The sequence below is a fragment of the Rhincodon typus genome, chromosome 14, assembly GCF_021869965.1.
Source record: "Rhincodon typus isolate 14 chromosome 14, sRhiTyp1.1, whole genome shotgun sequence".
NCBI lineage: Eukaryota > Metazoa > Chordata > Chondrichthyes > Orectolobiformes > Rhincodontidae > Rhincodon > Rhincodon typus.
Window position 1 is genome coordinate 54,747,572 of NC_063345.1, and position 23,959 is coordinate 54,771,530.

The 23,959-nt window shown below is 38.0% G+C and overlaps 1 protein-coding gene across 2 annotated transcripts in view; it reads left to right on the forward strand.

Annotated features, from left to right (window-relative positions):
* Positions 1-23,959, forward strand: part of LOC109914929 (protein diaphanous homolog 2-like) — a 395,717-nt gene that overhangs the window by 123,907 nt on the left and 247,851 nt on the right. For both annotated transcript variants that reach the window (XM_048605014.1, XM_048605013.1), the window contains exons 4-5: positions 6,474-6,578; positions 15,345-15,365. In XM_048605014.1, the coding sequence (XP_048460971.1) occupies positions 6,474-6,578; positions 15,345-15,365 (126 nt within the window). The remainder of the gene's footprint in view (positions 1-6,473; positions 6,579-15,344; positions 15,366-23,959) is intronic.

Sequence of the window (23,959 nt, forward strand, 5' to 3'; positions counted from 1 at the left end):
TAGAACTTAGAACATAGAACTGTACAGGCCCTTTGGCCCACGATGTCGTGCCCAACCTTTACCTTAAACCTAAGGTCTATCTAACCTCCACCCCTATCTTATACTATCATCGATATGCCTATCTAATTGCCGCTCAAATGCCCCTAACGAGGCCAACTCCACTACCCTCTCCGGCTATGCATTCCACACCCCTACCGTTCTCTGAGTAAAGAGCCTACCTCTGACGTCTCCCCTCTATCTACCTGCATTCACTTTAAAACTATGCCCCCTCGTAATAGCTACCTCCACCCTAGGAAAAAGGTTGGGTGTGAAAGAGGAGTGGACCAGTGTGTCCTGGAGGACCCTATGCTGTTGTGGGAAGGAAGAGACAGGGTGAGGGCTGAAGTGCATGACATCGTTTGGACCCAGTTGAGGGTCCTGTCAACTATGGTGCTGGTGAATGCTTGGTTGAGGAAGAAGGTGGACATTTTGGAGACCCCCTTGTCCAAGTTGGCATCATGAGAACAAATATGAAGGAGACAGAGGAACTGGGAGAATGGAATAGAGAGTTTAGAGGAAGCAGCTTGTGAAGATATGTAGTCAAGGTAACTCTGGGAGTTGGTTGGTTTGTAGTGGACATTGGTGGCCAACCTATCCCCAGAAATGGAAACGGAGATGTCAAGGAAGGGATGGTGGAGTCAGGGATGATCACTTTAAGGTGAGATTGGAGTGAAATTGATAAACTTTCAAGCTAAAAAATCTACAAACAGGCCTGGCCTCGTAGACCCATTGTTTCTTCTGCTCCCACCGAACTCATCTAAGATATGTGGGACCTTTGTAAAGGTTTGTACGGAGGAAACTTCTAAAAATTACTTTTACTCAGTAATAGTTAGTTCATCCTCGATGCTAGAAGTACTCAGAGGGTCTGGCAACATGTTGGGAGGATAAAAGATGATCATGTTTTTATAACAACTTTGACCATGGACCAAAGCAGTCTGAAGTCAAAGATACCTATGTGATGTTGAAACATATACTACCAGATTTTCCAGGTGTCTCCAACACTGAGGTTGTAGACTTGCTCATAGACTATGCATATAAATAATAAGCAGGACAGAACACCAATGCTCCACCAGAGTTGGACTGACGATGTTACCTAGCAGGGTGATAAAACGTCTGCAATCAAACGCACCGGCTTGCTGAGCAAGTCTACAACCTCATTCACAACCTGAGCTACAAGTCTTCTCAAAAACTGTCTCCAACATTTTTAAGCACAAAATCACTTTTTGAATTTAATTAGCACCCAGGATCGACCGTGAAGAAAATATGGAATAAACAGTTAATTTTTCATTTTGTACAAATCTAAAACAAAGCATAGTTCATTTATTTTTTTCCTCTACTCAGCAGGTGTGAGACTCATGATTGCGCGTTATCTGCTAGTGCCTTGAAATCTTATTTGTAGTTTGAGACTGTTGGTCACGTCTAGACCATCAAATTTGTAAGTGTGAAAGGGGTGCGACAGTTGGACTTTATTTGTGTGAACACTGACTTGCAGAAATACCTGGAATCAAAGTAATTTTTCACTTTGAAAGCACAAGATGACAGGCATTTTTCTTTGTTTGTAGGTCCCAAAATTGTTTTCCTTTGATCTGACTTTCAGCTCAATCTCATTTTGCAGTAATTATCTCAATTTTAGCTCCATTGCTTTTTGAATCAAACAATGGAATTTGGTAGCCAATCCACCAATGTGTAAACTTGAAGGAATGAATTTGAGACACACGTGAAAATTTGTTACATCACATGTAATTTTTGAATAATTGAATACTTACATTAATATCTTCAGGTGTGCGCAGATGTTTTCTGGGTGAAACCTTTCTTATTGATTTTTTTTTTCTAGTAAGTTTTCCAGACTCGGAGAGTGTTAGCATTTTAGTTTTTCATTGGGAGACCTGCAGACCCAGCTTCAGTTTGAACGCATTCACAGCGTTGATCGTATCTACAAAGTCTCTGCTGTTTCCCTGTACTATACAGTTAAGTTTTGATGTTATGCCTGTTACGAACCCAAAGTTGAACAACCATGCATTGACAGCTCACTGCACATTTCCTTTCTCTGTTTAAGAAAATGACAATTTGAGGCATCGGATCTAAAAACCTTTACAGGACCTTCCCTTGATTTAACTATCTCGCATCAGTACGGAGGATTAGTACAGTGTAGGCAGCATCGAGTTTGTCCAGTAAGGATTTAAAGAAGTGCTGAAGGCTTCCTGCTTGAATTAAGTTTAAATCTTACCTTACATTATGTGAGAACACTCCATGACTTTACTTCTTAGTGCTGCTGGATTATGCAATATTTTTGATGAAAGAGAAATCATGATCATTTGTCCAAAATGCACTAAAAGCCTGCATTTGCACCAAGCATAGCTGGTGTACCATTAGTTATGATGGAAACCAGTTTCCGAATTGGATTATTTTTCTCAAACCTTTACTTTTGGATTTGTTGTATCCTTACTATTTGTACTCTAAGGGGCAAAGAGTGAGAAGGTTTTCTTTAGTTGTTTGTGTGCACATGTTTTTTAAGGACATAACAATCAGCTGGGCTATGTCTCAACATACTGCAGTGAAAACTATTCAGTCCTTCAGGTCATGCTTTAGTTGCCGAAAGATGTCTTCAGACAAATTTTCCACTCGTCTTGCTGCTAAGTGACATGGTCTTGTTTGCAGTTATTACTTCTTTCTTCTTAAAGTCTTTGAATGAAGAGTCAGTGGCCCTTTCTTTAATTACTTTGTCATATGTGAATGATTTCTTGCATTTTGCAAGAAGTTTCAGAATGTGAAATGATGCTTCAGTGCTTAGCTTTTGTTGTTGATTTATCATCAAATGACTTAGCTTTCAAAACAGCCTTCAGTTTGTCAACTTTCTTTGTTCAAAGCATGCTATTCAAGGGAAAAACTAGCCTTGATTTTCTCAAATTCAAAATAAATGGTAGTAAATGTACATAGCTAAATTAGACAGTTTATGTCGCATTAAAATAAGTGTTGATCCCTTAGAGAATGACACTTGGAAATTAATGAGAAGCAAAGACATGGGAGACTTTGAACAAGTACTTTGTATGATAAATACTTGTGTTGAAAGTTGAAGACCTAGCAACCCAAGTATTGTAGAAAAAGAAGAGGCAAAAAAGGGAACTTCAAACAATCATGAACACTGCATTCTTAGCATTTTTCCTGTAACGAAAGCTGAAGACTGACAAGACTTCTGGACCTGATGGTCTACATCTTCGGTTCTTAAAAGATGTGGCTGCAGAGGTAGTTGATGTATTGGTTGTAATCTTTCACATTCCCCACATTCTGGAAAGGCCCCACAGATTGGAAAACAGTGAATGCGGCACCATTATTGAAGAAAGGAGGGAAAAATAAAGCAGGAAACTCTGAGCCAGTTAGTCTAACTTCTGTCAATGGGAAAATGCTTGAACTCGTCGTTATATAGGTAATAGTGGGATATTTGGACAATCATAAAATCATCACTGTTTTCTGCAGGGAAAATAGTGTTAGACAAAGTTCCTTGAAGATGTAACAAGCACAAGGTATAAAGGGAACAGTACATGTAGTGTATTTCAATCTCTAAAAGACATTCAATAAGGTGCTACTTAAAAGGTTTCTACACCAGAAAAGAGCTCAAAGTGGTGGGGATGATGTATTATCATGGACACAGAAATAGCTAATAAACAGGAAACAAAGTAGGGATAAATCAGAAATTTTCAGGTCGGAAAACTAACGAGTGGAGTTCCACAGGCCTCAATTATTTGTGAAATGCTAACGACTTTGAAAAGGCCATTTGTGCTGTAATGACGTTTGCTGCTGATGAATAGGTAGGGAAGCAAACTGAGGGTGGTACAAACTTGGCAAAGCCAAATAATTGGTGTTGGACAAGAATTGGCAGATGGGATATAGTGTGGAAAAATGTGAGGTTCACTTTTTCAGAAGAAAAGCAGATATTATTTAAATGGAAGAGAACCTGCAAGAAATGCAGAAAGGTCGGTGGGGCCCATGTTTTTGAATCACAAAAGGTTAGCATGCAGGTATATCAATCAAATAAGAAGGCAAATGGAATATTGTTGTGTAGTGCAAGTGGGGAGGTCTCACTGCATCTATACAGAGCATTGTTGAGACAGCACCTGGAATATTATATACAGTTTTGATCATCTTAAGATTGGAAGCAGTTCGGATTAAGGTTCGTTCAGCTGATTCTTGCAATGAAGCAATTGTCTTATGAGGAAAGATTGGCCGAAGTGAGCATTTATTCATTGAGGGTTTAGAAGCATGAGGGATAATCTTGAGGAAATAAATATACTTATGAGGAGGCTTGACAAGATGAGGAAGCTCCTTTTGTGGGGACTCTGGAATAGTACAGAACAGTAGATGCCCTTCAGCCCATTGAGTTGATATCACCAAGAATATATTACTATCTACACAAGTCACACTTTTCTGCACCAGGAACACAGCCTTGAATGTTATGACACTCAAGTGCCCGTTCAAGTGTTCATAAAGGTTGTAAGGTTTCCTGCCTCAACTACTCTCCCAGTGCATTCTAGACCCCCACCACATTCTAGGTGAAAGAGATTTTCCTTAAATCCCCGTTAAGCCTCCTGTTTTTCACTTTAAAGTTATGCCCCCTTGTTATTTGCTGTTCGACTAAAAGAAGCAGCTGTTTCCTATTCACCTGTCCATGCCCTCATAATCTAATATACTGCTGTCATGTTCCCCTTTCAACTTTCTCTGCTTGACTTAACCTGAAATGAATGCTGCATAAACTGACAACCGCTAGTAATCCTGAAGTATTGAGAAATTCTTGTTACATCAGTGCAGTATTATTTTATTTAAAATATAAATTTAAAATGCAAATAGTTCTGTTAACACAGACTACCCATAAAATTAACAACAAATGTGTTTTAAAGAATTTAAATTTCTTTTCCTTGGACTGATGGGTTTGAAAATCAATTTCCGTTTGCCAGGCAGCAGAGAGTTAGGAAGGGTTGTGGGCAGATAGGGTGGGATTGCATAGTTTTTTTTTGGAATCCCTACAGTGTAGAAACAGGCCCTTCAGCCCAACAAGTCCACACTGACCCTCAGAGCATCCCACCCAGATCCATCCCTCATAACCTACCTAATCTACACATCCCTGAACACTATGAGCAATTTAGCATGGCCAATTCACCTAGCCTGCACATCTTTGGACTGTGGGAGGAAACCGGAGCACCAGGAGGAAACCCATGCAGACGCAGAGAGAATGTGCAAACTTTGCACAGACAGTCGCCCGAAGGTGGAATCAAACCCGGGTCCCTGGCGCCATGAGGCAGCAGTGCTAACCACTGAGCCACCGTGCTGCCTTCTATTGAAGTTGTTAGAGGTGTATTTCTTTTCCCGGGCAGTTCAAGTTTAACTCAGTGAGTTTGGGGTCATCTGACTGACCAGATGTAGTAAAGTAGAGCACTGATTTTTACATTTTATTGAGATATTGGCCACTATTTAAATATTTATATACATTATTTAAAATAATTTCTGTCTGGGTTTCCCATGGCGCAGGTCTCTGGTCTCAGTCATCCTTTCAAGTATGATGAAAATGTTCTTGCTGCATTTGTGTCTCATCTTCCATAGTGAACAACCCTCTGACATATTTACACTTCTTCAATTCTGTAGTTTTGAGCTTCCCTAATTTTAATTGCTCCACCTTCGTTGTTGATCCCTTTCATTACCTGGGCCCTAAGCTGTAGAATTTTCACTGTACACCTCTCCGTTCCCTTTAGGATCACCTTAAAAGCTGTCTTTAATCAAACTGTTGGGCGTCTGCCCTAATATCTTACATGAATCACTTCGGTTTTGGTTACTGTTTTATTTGTTACAAATACAGATTATTGGAGTCTTTTTAAAAATAGAATAGCATTGAGAAGCTCAAATTAAAGAAATTAGTTGTGGTGAAAATATCTCCTGGCTTTCCAGTAGGATTGCTTAGATAATGCATACTATCTGATAGTCTGTTCATAAACCTTTGAGGCGTAACCACAAGAAGCAGTGAAATCCAACATTTATGGTTTCAATGACAGTTCTCTAAAAGATGCCTTCAGGCTGTGGTATTTCAATTTGAAGTAGCAAATCCATTATTTCCTATTCTTTTGGTTGCGGTTGACGTGTCAAACTGTGTGAAAGTCTCAGATGCCTTATTCTTAAAGCTGAAATGCAAATGTTGAACCAAGAAGAATGGTTGCTCTTGCAATGACAGGTTTGCCATACATTTGATTCAGTCAATCTTTTTTGGACTCTGAGACTGTTCAATAACCCATTTCCATGGTTAAATGTACAGTTATAATTTTTCGATGATTTGTTTTCTAAGAAACACTTACCCTTGCATTGAGAATGATCCAAGCTTTTTAAAGCTAACAGTTATATTTATCGAACATTAATTACTGAATTAATATCTTCCATCAATTGTTTGACCACAGGAAGACATGAATCTGAATGAGGATCGTAAAGTTCCACTCCGAGGAAAGGATCTAATGACAAAGAGAGAAATGGTGGTTCACTACATCTCTGCAACTGCCAAATCTGTAAGTTTCTTTTTGAATAAAATAACTATTTTAAGATAGCACAGTAAATACCATTCCTCAGACAGTCAGATGTGATCAGCTTGGAATGATCTGCTTTTGGCTTTGGCTAAGCTATAATCCATGATTGCTGCTTAAATATTTCCTTCATTGCTTAAAGCTGTGCTTCCTAATGTGGTATTAAAATGCCTTCTCCTGTGGGTAAATTGTTTATGAGAATCTGGCACAAATCACACAAAATGCTCTAATGTGGAACGTGATGCTTTTATTGCTATAAACTATTAGTGCCTCCTGTATCTACTGCCTTAGGGTAATCCATGCGACTTTTAAATCTTGGTTGATATGTTTTGTTCAGGGTGTGGCCTTTGTCAGCCAATTTCAGTTGTTCACTCTTTGACATATTCCGTATGTAATTACACTTGGTTATTAATGTTAGCAATTTTAAAAAGTTAATAGAAGAGATGAATATTTCATAATGACTTGTTTTGGCTTACCAGTATTGAGAAAATTGAATGGGAGTTTATCACAAGCAATTTTCTTACCATTGACTGTATCTGCTTATTATGTACGATTGAGCTTATTGTTTAAACCTGCAAAATAATTTCAGGTTGAAATGAGTAACACGAAATTTATGAATGTAATGTTGTCTAGAGTTTATCACTATCTGAAAACAAAAATGAATACTATCAGAAGATTGCTTACAATCTTAAAACAAATATTTTTGAAACAAGCAGAGCTTCAGTTCAAGACATTTCTCTGAATGTAGACAAGTATAATTGTTGGAGCCAAAAGAAACATCTTACATTTGTTTTTAGTATTTGAGGGCAGAAACATGTGTTAAATAATAACAAAAAATGTTGTCAGCTAGAGCATTTATACCATGCGTGAGGTTTCACTTTGATTTACTAATTTTATTTTTCTATCATTTATTTTTGTGGAGTTGTGTACCTAGATAAACCATCTCCTGAGGCATATGACACAGTAAACGCTTGATTTACTTCTTCTCTAAAGAATCCAAAATATGGGTGGACATGCAAGGCACCCGAGTATGACGTAATTAACTGAATTTCATCCTTTTTTTATGTTCAGAAGTATCTGTTTAGGTATTTAACTAGCTATGTTTGAACACTGAATTTTGATTTTTTTTTCAGTAAACATTTATTCTGGTTATTCTAAAAATTAGCAATATTAACAATTCATAAATTGAGATACTTTTGAAGTATTAAAGCATTGCTGGGAATTTTTTGATTTTGGGCATTGTGCTCCTTCAAACTTTGCTTAAAATACTAATGCTGTAACTGATGTACAGGATTTGCCAAAGGAAATGATATATAACAGCATTTCCCTGATGATGGACAGCAGCAAAAAGTACACGACAACAATCCAAAAACTAAGACAGCATGCAGGCTGAAAGCTATTGTAGTCAGACAAATGTAATTCTGCCCTTCTGTAACACGATCAACTGCTACCTGAAATTTGGAATTAACTTTTTGATTCAGTTGAACCTGCTGCTTTAGCTGCTCGTTAGTATCACTTTTGATCTCTTCTCGGCTGGCTATCTCCTCAATTCAAAACTGATGCTGCTGTTTAAAATGCTGCCTAGCATTCCTTACCTGTGGTGACTTGTGAATCACAGGACAGGAATATTTTGTTTATTGCCACGCAGTTTGTCAGATTAACCATTTGCCTTTGTCAAGCAAACACTTTTGAAGTACCATTATCATATCTTTGTTATTAAACCTGTTCTTGCAGAGGCAAATTGTTAGCTTCTTGTTTCCAAAAGATTGCATGCCCTTGTATATGGCTGCTGTTAGAATGGTCACTCTTTGTAATGGCTCGTGACTGTGTTTGTGGAAGAAAAGAAAATCTAAGCTGTTTGTGCATTTTACGCTGATGCTGTACAGTCAAGGGTATTTCCAGGTCATGATAAGTTCAATATTAAGGGTTTGACTTCCTTTTAAAAATTCTTGCAATTTAAAAATGAGTTTCCTTTAGCTGAAAGTGCCTTCTGAGGCTTTGGTTATTGAAATGAAGCAGTATGGAAGCGAGATGTGCTGAAGTTTTAGTTAAAATGAAAAGCTTAGAAGTAAAAAAAGATCGAGGCTTTCTTTCAGTTTGGGTATCTAACCAGGCAAGCAATGCGCTATGACACTTTACAAGGTGATCAGTACTTAGCTGAAAGGCATAAACATGATAACAAAACTTTGGATTTGGTACTTGGGAAATCAGAGCAGTCAGATCGAATAAATTGTACAAATAAATTTCCATTCATAGTTGTGAAATTTGAACATTAATACCAAATTAAAACATATACTGACGTTAAGGTTAAAACCACACAAACTGACATTTGCAGTTTATAAGATCAGAATTTGCTTAGTGTCTCTGAACCAAAGCATGTGATATAATATTTAGACATACAATTCTACTTATGATTTTATGTATTTGATTTGAGTAGAAGCATTAGAGAGAAGTGGGAATGATTTGGTAATCATGTTTGTTTTGTTAACTCCATCAATATATATTTTCCTCTACAGTTATTAAAAAAAACGAGGTAATTTTCTTAAACATGAGGCATTTCTTTTCATTGCTAATGATGTGAAAATCCAGTTTCCTTTTGTGTCCCTTGAAAATCTCAATAGTTAACTAACTGACTTCTCCACAATCTTGGAAAGACATAAATATCTGAAAGCTTCCATGTTTGGACAATGTTTATGTGGAATATTTTCCTCCCATTTTTTCCTTTAACTTTTTTCAGTTTTCCCTTTGATTTGTGATCCAAGTATAGTTTTCATTATTGGGGCAACTAGCTGTCTTGGTTGCTAAAATATGCTCAATGTTCCTTGGGTGAACTTCAAACCAACTTATATTTAGATTAACTCAATGCTGCTCCCTTGTGCATATTGACCTCTTAGGTGCACTCTTTGAAATGCTGTGTTAACCAAACTTTTGCTTTTGTATGTCATTGGCACATGCTTAGGTTTTTGAAAATCCTGGTTCTGTAGATTACAGTGAACTTTAGCAAACATTTCTTTCATGCTAGTGAGATAAGATACTGTTTCCTTCTTCCATGGCCATTACGTTTTTATTTCCCTTTGGAATTTAAGCTTTTTATTTATCAAGAGTTTGTAATAGATATCTATCTTTTGAATTTTTAAATTTAAAAGAAACTATGACTGAATTTGGATCAAAATAAACTCCAGCAGAAAGTTTGATAATGTTAATCTACTGATCTTTGGGTTGGATGTATCCTCACTGCTGATTATTTAACACTCAATTACATTCCTTCTGCTGGCATAAGTAATTTAGTAAATTTCCTTGGTGCTTCCATGAGTACAGAATGCTGGCAAAGTGATTTTTTTGTTGTCATTTGAGTAAAACATTGTATTTTTGCTTCCTTGACACAAGTTGCAGCCTGGAGCTAAAATTGAACTGGGTGGGATTAATTGTGTAGTCATATCCTATAATAACCTGGTTCTGCAGCGTTCATTATTATGAGTCAGTATATTGTAAAACAGAAGTGGTGATAATCCCACTGTTGGCTTTGCTGCGATGCATCTTAAAGGGATCTTTAATCAGCGAGTGATCAGAAAAAAAAATGATAAGCTTTGCATTTAAATTCACCAAGTTTAGTGACACAGACGGGGGTACCATAACACTGAATAAATTGAGTTTGTTGACTTATCAGATTTTCAATTTGACTTCACTTGTGAACGTTGTTCTGATTTTCAGTTCTTCTAAAGGTGCAGAGTAAGGTACTTGGTTACTTGGAAATCATTGGCTAAATTATGTAATTGACATAGTATAATCAAAATTGTTCAAAATCGCTTTGTCCAAAATTTTGAACTAACCATGTAAAAAGCACAGATAGCTCAATTGGAAGATAATGTTTAAATATTTGGATTATCACATAACTTGCAATGTGACTTCACATTTAAGAGAATTACTGTGTCTATTCAAAGTCAAAATACCGTTTAATAAAATGAAGTATGAAGTTGTGTGCATTGAGCAAGTAATACATTTTGATTTACTATGTAAAACAGACCTGTATTGTTGTTCTGTCACTTGTTATGTTGATTAATATGATTTAGCAGGTTTTACAGTAAAAGGTTACCAAGTTATCAGCATTCAGCATTTTTAAATGTATGGATCTTTGTGTTTGTTTTTTGGGAGCAAAGCAGATTATAGAATGTAGAGAAATTGTTGTTCGTTGCATTGTGCAAATAACTATAAATATAATACACATATAATTGTAAGGTTTGGTTTTCATTCATCATTAAGTGGAGTTCTAATTCAGTCTTGCAATCTCTTAGCGTGCAACCTCAGTACATTGTGCAAGTACCACATTGGCAGCTCAATGCAAACTGTGTCACACCATAGCCATCGCGCTCTCTCTGTCTAATAAGAGAGCAGCCCAGTGGTCTTCTAGGACTATGGCGACCTACCTTTATGATCCAGTGGAGACAAAATAAATCGCAATAATCAAATTTACTGAGTGATTCCAACGGGAAAACCAGTAGACTAGGTCTCTTTTTTTTATCACTTTTGTATTTTAACAATCTAACCAAAATAAACATTAAGTAAGACTTAATATGTAGATTGAAGTAAATTACCAATTAAATAAGGAGGTACAAGAAAAATAGATTGAATTAATTTCCTGGAATGTGTAATTGACATATATGGCACTAACCTCAGTCAAAAAAAATTCTTCAATGCTCTGAAATTCTAGCTCCTTTCTTCAAGCATGTACAATGAGTCCTTTATGCAAGGTCCCCCAGTTGACACACTTTTTTTTTTTTTTAATTTGTTCTTTAGTTTTTAAGGCTTGCTTCATCATGTTACTTTTATAATGCCTGTTTAACTTGGTTGCTCCCCCAGTACCCACCTCTCAGAATTGTTTTCTGTTTGCCCCTGCTTGCTTTCTCCCAACTTTGCTTTGCTTTGCTTCCCTTCCCTTTCCTTTTGCATTGCGTCTCTTCACCCTAGCTTCCCAACTTGCTTCCCCTGCCTGACCTCGCCTCCCTCTGTCCTTACTTTCGGCTGCTCCCTTTGCCATTGAAGCCATTTCCTTCTCCTGGCTATGGTTCCAAACTTGTACTGGAGCTCTCCATCTGGTAGCAGGTATTGGTCGCTGCAGGGTCTCTGCAGCTTTCTACACTGACTATTGCCTGTGACTACATGGAGTCTGGTCAATCAAAGAATGCAGGTGAGTACACTTTCTAAAAAAAAAAAACAAATTTTTAAAGTATTCTTTATTCCTGGACAAAAATGTCTGAAGGAACCAAATTCTGATTTTAGTATTGATTTTTTTTTTTAATCAGACATCTGATTCCCTGGAAATGCTTTCAGTTCAAGTTGGAGTTTCAGGAATGTAACATCAGCTTTAACTGAAGTGGATGAGGATCAATAGTTACACTTCGGACCAACCCGAGTTCTGTGAATCTGGTCTTCACCAAAATCTCTGAGGAGATTCCTCAAAATATCCTTGGCTTTGCACCCATCAGTCTTGATGACATGGTTTCACCAGAAACCATTTTGTTTGAAGCCTCATAACCCTCAGTGCACTGTGTGGTTGACTTTGGACAATCAGTTCATTTACACTGAAGCAGTAACAGTAATTTTATTTTTCCTTAAGTCTGCTCTTAAATCCAGCCGCCTTGTTCATTTTTACTCAAGTGTTCTGTAACTTCACCTGCCTCTAGCAGAATCTGGTCACATCACCCAATTTTTCAAATTGGCAGAGTCACATGCATCTATGTTGTGTTCTCCACCCTGGATCATGTGATTGCCTGATCCCCAACACATTGAACTGTCTCCAACAAATGTATATCTTCTGTCCTGGAAGACCAAAGCCCTATGCAATACTCTTGGTCTCTACGTCGTTGTATCTAGACTTTGCTCTTTTTATATTCCATGCCCCTTGCAATGAAGCCCAGTATTTAATTTGTCTTCATAATTGCTTGCTCCATATCAACCATTTTACGATTTGTGTATGAGGTCAACCAGATCATTCTGTATCACAGGATTCTGTAATCTTTACATTTTAAATAATATTCTGCTTTTCTACCAAAGTGCAAAATCTCACATTTTGCTCAGTTCTTGCCTGCTCTCTATCTATATTTGTTATTAGACTCTTCGTGTCCTTGTTGTAAGTTGCTTTCCTACCTATCTTTTGTATTGTCAGAGGATTTGACTGCTTATACTCAGTGCCTACATTCACATCATCAATGTAAGATCGTAAGCAACATTTTATCACTTTTTTTTCTAAATATCCTGCTGCTGCTTTCTTAATAGATTCCACTATTTCCCAATGTTATTAAGCTAACTAGACTATAGTTTGCTGGTTTCTATTCCCCCTTTCTTTCCTAAAATAGAGACATTGCATTTGTGGTTTGTTAATCCACTGGAAGCTTTCCAGAATCTAGGAGGATTTGAAAGACAGAGCAGTTGCATCACCATCTTTGTAGCTGCTTCCTTTAAGACCCTAGGCTGCAGGTCCTCCTTTAATCCCATTTTTTTGCCAAATACTTTGTCTCCACTGATGCTGATTTTTGAAGTTCCTTCCTTTACCTCAATTCTGCTTTCACAACATGACAGTTAAGATCAAAGTTTCAAACTCAGGTTTCTCAGTCTCAAATTGAATCTGATGCTCCATTTATTTATGAACACACTTGTTAAAGGAATCATTATTATGGCGTGATTAATCTTATCATATTATCAGGTCTAAAGTAGCCTGTTCCATGGTTAGTTTCAGAGCATATTGTTCTAAGAAACTGTGTTGAATACACTCTATGAACTCATTTTTGAGTTACCTTTGGCAGTTTAGTTTGTCCAATCCATATAAGGATTAAAATCATCCATGGTCATCTCAGTCTCTCTTTTTTTCTCGGCATCCAATTATCAATTGATTAAAGTTCTGTCCTACAGTGTAACTACTGTCAGGATCCAACTGTGTTACTGCTCTTAATGTTTAATACATTTAGAACCTACTACTGAATGATTTAAAACAAAAGGAGGCTCGTAACTTGCACCCATCAGTGACTTATCACCCTTCACCATTTCTTATTTTTTATTTAGCTCGTGGGATATGGGCATCAGTGGCGCATCCAGCATTTATTGTGCACCCCCAATACCATTGGGAAAATGGTGGTGAACTGTTTTGAATGGCTGGAGTTCTTGGAATGTAGGGACACCCGAGTCCTGACTTGTGGTTTGGAGATGTTGGTAGGCATTTGGAAGACATGAGGTGAATAACTTGCTGTAGATTTCTCAGCCATGGACCTGCTTCATTGAAATTACTTCCACATTTTGATCTTCTTGAGCCAAGACCATTCCTTACCATTGTCCTTTTAGTTTTATAACAGCTGCCCACCTCATTTCCCCTTCTACTATCTTTGCAGAATGTTAAATACCCTTGAATGTTCAGTTCTCAGCCTTGGTCAAGCTGTAACTACATCTCCAGTAGTTATCTTATACCCATTGATTTCTATTTGGGACATCATTTCATCTACCTTGTATGTATACTGCTTGTGTATTCCAATAAAGAACCATTAGTTCTGTCCTTCTTGCAGATTTCCCTCTTCTGACCCCATTTGATTGTGCAAATGTATTGTTACCCTGGCTAATTGGAATTTTTAAAACAGAGGCAGCACGTGGAATCTCTCTCCATTTGAGGGAGTTGTACCTCTATTTATTTCTTTGGGATAAATATTGCAAGTTTGACTTCTTTGAAAACTAATACATTACAGCTGATAAAACATGGCTTTGTGTTTTGAGATGTTAATGTTATTGGATATTAGATAAGCTTTGCTAGACATTTTCGGGCAGCAAGTACACTTACACCCAAGTCAAGCTTTTTTTGACTTGCCAACACACCTAAAATTTTTATGAAGTATCTTTGAAACTAATAAAAAAAATAGTTACAGCCAGCGTCTATCCGCAGAGCCACACTGAGAATGAAAAGCGTCAAAAAAGAAGCAAATGAAGTTGACCTTGTTTGGAAGATAAATCTACAATAATGTAATTCACACAAAATACTGCAGTGCCAGCAGCTATAGTTGAACAACAATCATACAAGAAATTATGTGTATAATTAGCAACAGCAAAGCAAAAATTTTACAATTTTTAAGTATCAGGACAGAGAAATTGAAAATGATTCCTGTTTGGGAGATGCTTCACATTTACTATCGTTTGGCTCATCCATCTTTTATGCTGGTATAAATGGTGTGTGCTAGTTTAGAGGTACAGTACTTAGCTTTGGAGCTAATAGACACTAAATAGTGCAAGATTTGTAAATTGTAGAGTATATAATGTTCTAATTATTTAATACAAAGCTTCTGCCAATTCTCATGGAAAAGGATATTTTTGCATCCAGAATTCCATTTAAGTGAAAGAAGCAGGATGAGTGACATGGCATATGAAAGCTGTTACATACAACACATGCACTTTTGATATTTTCATTCTATGCAATTGATTTTGTTTTGGAGGAAGTTAATTTAAACGCTTCCTAATTGACCTGTGTATTTTTGAAAATTGGTACCATCTTACTGTGAAACCTGCTGAAATGCTATATCAAATGTTGTGTAAAAATAATTGTTTAGTTTTGTATGATAATCTACACTGCTCAAAGCTATAAATGTATTACTAATACTGTGACTAAACTACATTATGATTAACCAGTGTAAAGCTGAGCTCACTAATAATGCTGTTTTGATTTTTTGTTTTGTCTCTCCAACTACTATTAATTTACACTGCACTAACCACTGCATTCAGATAACTGGAAGCAAAGTTTCGGTGAGTACTGCTGATTAGTTTCATTTATTCTTGTAGCAGTAATTTGAGTTTATAAGTCTCCATTTACCCAAACATTCATGCTTCCCAACAAGTGAAGTATTCAGAGTTTTTGTTGAGGAAAAGTAATAGTACTGCATAAGATATTTTCATTGTTAGATAATGGTGCTGTACATCAGTTCAAGCTAAGAGGTATTGTTCAGTAAGCTAGTTCTACATCTATTTTACAGGTGAAAATGAATCCAAAACGCAAAGCTGTATCATTTATTTACTGTGGCACCTATATCAATGTTTACAGTTGATGTATTTGAATGATTGATGTGACTAGAACCTGTTACATAAGTGATGTTTTGAGTATTTCATTTTAAACTACATATTCAGTACCTTTTAGTTTTACATACTCTCACATTTGAAGAAAATTGATATGTTTTCTCTCATCCACTTATTTAGTCAGCTTTCTTACAGCAAGACAGTTGTGATTTTACCAGGTTCTGTTTAGACTAAGAAGTAACAGATATCGAGTAAACATTTAGAACATCTTCAGAAATTTAAACTTTGCCAGGCACTTGAAATTTGCTGTGTTATGAATAAAGCAAAGTTCGTGCTGTGATCTACTTTGTTTCGTTATTTATGTTTGACAGATTGTCTCTCCTGTTGTCCTTGTTTGATATTACTTTGCATGTTTTCTGTCAATTAGAATTTTCCCTTCTAAGAGTCTAGCTTGTTTGTAGGGTGTAAACTGTACATAGGAACAGGAGTGGACCATTCGGCCAATTTAGTATGACTGCCTACCTCAGTCTTATTTTCCTACATTATTTACATATCCCTTGATATTATTTGTCTCCAGATATCCCTTGATATTATTTGTCTCCAGAAATCTATTGATTTCTGCCTGAAACTTTCTCAAAAAACTTCAGCAAGTTTGTCAAAGATTATTTCACTTTCATAAATCATGTTGACTCTGCCTAATTTTATCATTATTTTCTAACTGTCCAACTATCACATCCTTTATAAAAGGCTCTATAATCGAAACATTCTTTACACTCCTGAACATCATAAGGTATTAAGTAGGTATGTTCATTAATGACTGGTCAGTGTTCAGTACCGGAGATAGTAGGAACTGCAGATGCTGGAGAATCCGAGACGACAAGGTGCAGGGCTGGATGAACACAGCAGGCCAAGCAGCATCATAGGAGCAGAGAGGCTGACGTTTCGGGCCTAGACCCTTCATCAGAAAAGGGGGAGGGGAAGGGGGTTTTGAAATAAATAGGGAGAGAGTGGGAGGTGGATAGAAGAGGGATAGAGGAGAGGATAGGTGGAGAGGAAACAAACAGGTCGAAGAGGCGGGGATGGGGCCAGGAAAGGTGAGTGTAGGTAGGGAGTTAGGAAGGGGATAGGTCAGTCCAGGGAGGACGGACAGGTCAAGGGGGCGGGATGAGGTTGGTCGGTAGGAGATGGAGGTGCGGCTTGAGGTGGGAGGAGGGGATAGGTGGGAGGAAGAACAGGTTAGGGAGGCAGGGACGAGTTGGACTGGTTTTGGGATGCGGTGGGGGGAGGGGAGATTTTGAAACTTGTGAAATCCACATTGATACCATTGGGCTGCAGGGTTCCCAAGCGGAATATGAGTTGCTGTTCCTGCAACCTTCGGGTGGCATCGTTGTGGCACTGCAGGAGGCCCAGGATGGACATGTCGTCTGAGGAATGGGAGGGGGAGTTGAAATGGTTCGCGACTGGGAGGTGCAGTTGTTTGTTGCGAACCGAGCGTAGGTGTTCTGCAAAGCGGTCCCCGACTCTCCGCTTGGTTTCCCCGATGTAGAGGAAGCCACACCGGGTACAGCGGATGCAGTATACCACATTGGCAGATGTGCAGGTGAACATCTGCTTGATGTGGAAAGTCTTCTTGGGGCCTGGGATGGGGGTGAGGGAGGAGGTATGGGGACAGGTGTAGCACTTCCTGCGGTTGCAGGGAAAAGTGCCGGGTGTGGTGGAGCTGGAGGGGAGTGTGGAGCGGACAAGGGAGTCACGGAGAGAGTTGTCCCTCCAGTACCATTTGTCACTCCTCAAATGCTGAAGCAGTCCTTGCCTAAATACAGCAAGACTGAATGCAGCAGGGTGATGTCCAGACTTGGGTTGATAATTGGCAAGTAACATTTGCACTATACAAATGCCAGGCAGTGAGCATCTGTAACACGAGATTCTAACTATCACCTCTTGGTATTCAAAAGCATCATTGAAACCGCCACTGTCATTCTCTGGAGGTTGCCATTGATCAGAAGTTGAACAGGAATAGCCTTATAAATACAATAGCTACAAGAGCAGGTCAGAGGCTAGGAATCCTGCCATAGGTATCTCACCTTCCAACATCCCAAAACCTGTCCACTGTCTACAAGGCACAAGTCAGGAGTGTGATGGAATACTCCCCACTTTTCTGGATGAGTGGAACTTCAAAAACACTTAAGAAGCTTGACGCCATCCAGGCTAATGCAGATTGTCAGATTGGCAGCACATCATCAAGCACTTCCTTTATGACTGATGCTCAGTACCACCTACAAGATGCACTGCAGGCATTCACCAATGCTTCCTACATCTCTCACTTTCAAACCTGCAGCCATTACCATTTAAATGGACAGGGGTAACGGATACATTGGAAAACCTCTGCCTTCAACTTCCCCTCCAAACAACTCACTATGCTGACTTAGAAATATTTCGCTGTTCTTTTGGTGTAACTGGATCACAGTTCTGGAATTCTGTTGATCAGAGCTTTGTGGGTGTATGTACACGAAATGGACTGCAGTACTTTAAGAAGGAAACTCATTGCCACCATCTTGAGGGCAACCAGGGATAGACAAATGTTGAATCAGCTAGCAATGTCCACATCCTCTGAATAAGTTTAAAAAAAATCCAACTTTTCCAAACTGCATACATGAAGCTCATGGGTTTACTGGCACGCAGCTGAAATGGTCCTGGGGATTTATCAACCTTCGATCCATTTAACCTTTTAAGCACTCCTTCGATACTAATAATGATTTATTTTAGAGCATAATTTTCACACGTTTCTTGGTTGCCTGTTGTGTGGGAGATTTTCTAAACCTTCCTCTACTACAGCGTAGTTCTTTTACTTCTGTGCCATTTCCCTGTACTCCTCTATAAATGTTCTCGTCTGCACCTGTAAAAGGCCTGCATTTGTCCTTACTGATCTTTTCCTTTTTTCGTGCTGAGAAAGAATATTTTATACTCTGCCTAATATTTTTCACGATCTTGCATTCGTATTCTCTTTTCTGTATTAGTTTCTTGGTCATCCTTTGCTAGATAGATTTGCTTCCAGTCTTCAGGTTTTTATGCCACCCCCTTTAACCTAACGTAATTTTCAACTTTTGTTATCCATTGTTGATTCATATTTGTCTATTTTTTGTAAATAATGTAATACCTGTTTTAATAGTAGCTATTGTTGTTTCCCATCAATTTTTTAATGTACTTTTCCAGGACACCATAACCAAACTGCCTCTTGTGTCTTCACGGTTTCCCTTGTTAAGGTTTAAGATCCGAGCTTCAGAATGAACTATTCCCCAAAAGTTCCTTTGCAACAAGTTATTATGTAGCCCTTTCTATTTACTTAATACTAAATTTATAGTAAGCTGATCCCTAGTTGGTTCTTCATTGTATTAGTCCAGGAATCCATCTCCTACATCGTCCAGGAATTTATCTTCCATTGAATTTCTGCTGATTTGGTTAACCCAGTTGTTAACCCTATTAACCTGTAAATTCAAGCTGACTTTTATTACTCTATTATCCATGTTGCATGAATCTCTAATTTCCTGATTTATACCATGCCCAACATTACCACAACTGTTTGATTGTCTAGAAACCATTTCCTCCAATGTTTACAGTTCTTGGCACCACCCAAACTGATTCAACATCTTGATTCTTTGATCTCAGATCCCCAGTCACTAATATACAGCTCTCATCCCTGATTAGGAGCGCTACCCCAACTCTTTTTTTTTTCATTTTTACCTCTATACTCCTTAAATGACAGCTATTCTTGGATAGTCATATCCCAATCTTGATTGCCCTGGTACTGTATCTCTGTGTAATCTGAATTAAATCATTCCCATTTATCCCAATGTGTGCCTTCAGCTATCAATATTGTTGTGAATACTGCGTATGTTCAGCTGCAGAGGCTTTAATTCTGTATTTTGAAACATTATTCTGCGTTCTGATCCTATTTGATGCTTGCCTTTGGCTGGTTGTCTTCTAATTTTCCTCAGTACTATTCTACCTTCAGTTACCAGTTTTGCTTTCCTCCTGTATGAGTTCCTGACCCCTGATAATGCAGTTTAAACACACTACAACAGCAGTAGCAAATTTCCCTGTGGTGATATTGGTGTCAGTCCTGCTAAGATGTAGTATATCCATCTTGTTCAAGTCTCATCTCCCCCAGAATAGATCCGAATACCTCAAAAACCTGATGTCCTTCATCTTACACCCATTCTCCAGTCATTTGTTTGTAACCCCAAAAGGGCTATATCAATTTAAAATATTGCCCTTTGGAATAAAGAACGTACCAGCCAGATTTCAAAGACTTATGAACCGAGTTGAGGCAGGATTGACTAATTATGCTGTCTGTATAGATGACATAGTGATCTTTAGCTATTCATGGAAAGATCACATGATGCATTTGGCCGAGCTCTTTGAAAGACTATGGAAGGCAAAACCGGTCATAAATTTAGCAAAAGCTGAATTTGCGAAGGCAGAGGTCATGTTTTTGGGACACAATATCGGACATGAAGGGGTGAGGATGAAGGCCATTGAGGAATTTCCAAGACCATCCTCGAAGGGAAAGGTGCTTCGATTTTTGGGACTGAGCAGATTCTACCGGAATTTTGTACCAAGCTTTAGCATGGTGGCGCCGCTGACGGATTTGCTAAAGAAGAACACAAACTTTCAGTGGACAGAACAGTGCCAGGAGACATTTGAGAAGTTAGAAGCCATGTTAACCACCAGACCAGTTTTAGCCACACCAAGTTTCTTGAAATCCTTGAAAGTCACTATTGATGCCAGCAATGTAGGTGTTGGAGCTGTGTTGATGCAGGAGGATGATTGTGGAATTGAAAGGCCAATTGGTTATTTTTCAAAGAAACTCCATATTCACCAGAGAAAATATTACACCTTTGAAAATGAGTTATTGAGTTTGGTACTGGCCTTATACCATTTTAATGTTTGTTACAAACAATGTATTGGAGATGATTGTGTATACTGACCACAACCCTCTCACCTTTTTTGAAAGATTTAAGGACAAGAATACGAGAATATTTTGTTGGAGTCTTATGTTACAAGCATTTAATTTACAGATTGTATATGTTATGGGTCATAAAAAAAAATTATGGCAGATGCGTTATTGCGGGTTTAAAAGAAAACTTGTGTATATAATATTGAACACTACCATTCAAGTGTCATATATGTATGCAGAATTGGTATGAAATATGTAACTTTAGATTACTGACCTATGTATTTCGTGATAATAGCGTTAAGATTTAGAGAATAAAAGAGCCATGTTCGTAATGATGGTCCTTTTTTTCTTAAGTGGGAGGTGTTACGAAATTGTGTAGAGTACCCATAAATTAGAAGACAGGAAGCTAGAATTTGTTTGTAAAAATGATAGGGGGGAAGAGTGCATAATTCTTTTAATTGGAAAGGTGGTTTTCCGGATCTACACCGGAAAATGTGTCTGTAAGCAGCTGAAAAGGTATAGACAGTTCTGACATTGAAATATGTATCAGTTGGCTGTGTGATTGGAAACCTTAGGTTTGTTTTGATGTTTTGGCAATTGGCTTGAAGATCAGCCAACTAACTTAAACCAAACACTTCGAGATTGAAAACCAATTGAATTTAAATCTGATGGTTTTGACAACCTTGGACCAATGTTATTGTAAGAGAATTGATATGTCATCCAAGGTATATAAGAAGAGGGTTGTTGAAAATCAGGGGAGAGCAAACTGCCATCTGAGAGCTAAACATCTAGCTCTCCCAGAAATCTCTAAGCTTTCTGAAAAAGCGCCATCTATGCATGAAAGGTACCACGGCTCTTCCAGCTAAAAGTCCTCTCAGAAGAATTTACAGAGAAAGCATCCCTGACAGAAAGTTCAGCGGAAGAAAGGCGTTTATGACTGGAGAAACAGTGGACAAGACAGAACATTCCCGAAGGCATACCTATGAACTTTGAGAGTCTAAGTTTTAATTTAGTTTTCTCATTACTTGCGTTTATGAAAGTGGGACTTGTGTTTATTGGAGCAGCATACCAGTAGAATTTTGTTCATTTAGGGAATAGTTAGTAGTTAAAGGGGAATTGTTTGATTTGTTAGTAGTTCTGTTAATTTGCTCACTGTCAGAGTTAAATAAATAATTTATTACTTGTTGCTTATGAAGTGAATATCAGGGATTTTTGTTCATTTAACCACTTTTTTTTAAACAGATTTGACAAAGTGAGGCGAGCTTCTCTGGGTGTTTTGGGTTAAATTATTAGAAAGAGGCCTCTACTCCCACCATAATCGATTGGGGGCTTGTGTTTTGATTTTAAATATCAGAGGGGTTTGACCTCTCCTTCCTAACAGATGACTTTGCTATAAGCCAATTAGGCCAAAAACTGATTTATTAAACAAATTATAGAATTGTGTGCCTTCAAAAATACACGTGCCTTTGATGTATAAGTCAGTGTCATCTGGAGCACTTTGTACCGATTTTGATTATCTGTGTTGGAATGATTATTTGGTTTTTCTGAGCTGGTATCATCGACTCCATTCAATGTAAAATTTGTACTCCTGTAGGATTCATGCCCTGCATTTACAATTGATGCACATGTCTCCACTGTGAATGTAGTTTGTGTATGCATCTACTCACTGAGCTGGAAAATCACTCATTTCATGTTTAGTTATGAAAATAAGCTATTGAAATGATCAGTACCTAATTTTGTTACATGTAACTTTGCAGGAAACCGTTTTAATCGATGGCCTTAAATAATACTGCATATATTTATGGCACACTGGACACAAATGTGTAAAATTTTTGTAACATAGTCTTCACTGAACTGCATGTACTAATTAAGCTGCAAAGTAAGATCAGGGTCGTTGAGCTTCAGACCTTGTATCATAAGAATGATAGAATTGTATAAGAACGAAAGAGGGCCTTCAACCCATGGAAAATACATCAAAAATACACAAAAGCTGCACTACTCCCACTATCCAGCATTTCTTCGAACCATGGCCCAAATGTGGAAGAAAGAGCTGAATTCTCAATGTGTGATAAGAGCCGTACTTTTGTCATCAAGAATTTGACTAAGTATGGCATTGAGGGGCTTGAACAATATTCTAATTAGTGAGATTGTAGGGGCCACTGTTGATTGGAGAACTCTGATATTTGGAGTTGTATCTAACACAAGGGAAGATAGTTGTGGTTGTTGGTGGCCAATCATTTTGACTCCAGGGCATCATTACAGGAGTTCCTCAAGGGCATGTTCTAAGCCCAACTGTCTTAAACATTTCCACCACTGACCCTTCCATCCAACCTAAGGTCAGAAAAGTGATGTTCGTTGATTTTTGCAACATGTTTCATACAATTCACAACTCCTTAGGTACTGGAGCAGTCTGTGCTCACATGTAGTATGTCTTGGACAACAGTCAAACTTAGACTGATAAGTGATCGATGATACTTGCAACACCTAAGTAGTATTCGCATTTCTAAATAAAAACCAAAAGAACTACGGATATTGTGAATCAGGAACAAAAACAAAGTTGCTGGAAAAGCTCAGCAGGTCTGGCAGCATCTGTGGAGGAGAAAACGGAGTTAACGTTTCGGGTCCAGTGACCCTTCCTCAGAACGTTCCTCAGATACTGCCAGACCTGCTGAGCTTTTCCAGCAACTTTGTTTTTGTTGTGTTTGCATTTCTAAATGTTAGTTATGGCTCACATAGCTCTCTAATCTCCTGAGTCACAAAGTGACACTTCATTTTAAACCCTTGGATTCAATCGATCAGGTCCTGGTGAAGTATCTCCCTTCAGTCCCATTAATTTGTCAAATACTTTGTCCTTCTGAGGTAGGGACTATTGCAAAATCTTTCCTCCCATGGGCACCTTGCTTACTTGATATCATTGGGATGTTTATAATGTTCCATTGTAAAGACTGATGCAAAATCTTGGTTTAAATTATCTGCCATTTCCTTGTTCCCTGTTGTCAGTTTCATGGTTGCATCCTTCAAGAGCCCCCAACTCACCCTAGATGTGGTAGAAGCCCTTACTGTTTCGTTATATTTTTATTTCAAATTTACTTTCATGATCAATTTTCTTGCCATCTGTTAGCTTTTTAGTCATCTGCTTCTGGTGCTGAAACAAAATTCCCAATCCTCTGCCCCCCCCCTACCCCTCCAAAAGTTTTTCATGCTCTGTATGACCTAGCTTTTGATTTGATACTCAGCTTGACTACATTTGTTAACTAAGGATGATTCGTCCTCCATGCCAAATCCTTCTTGACTGGAATAATTTTTCGCTGTGTTATGAAATATCTGCTTCACTGTCTGTCACTGCTTATCTGCTGACCTTTCCCTTCAG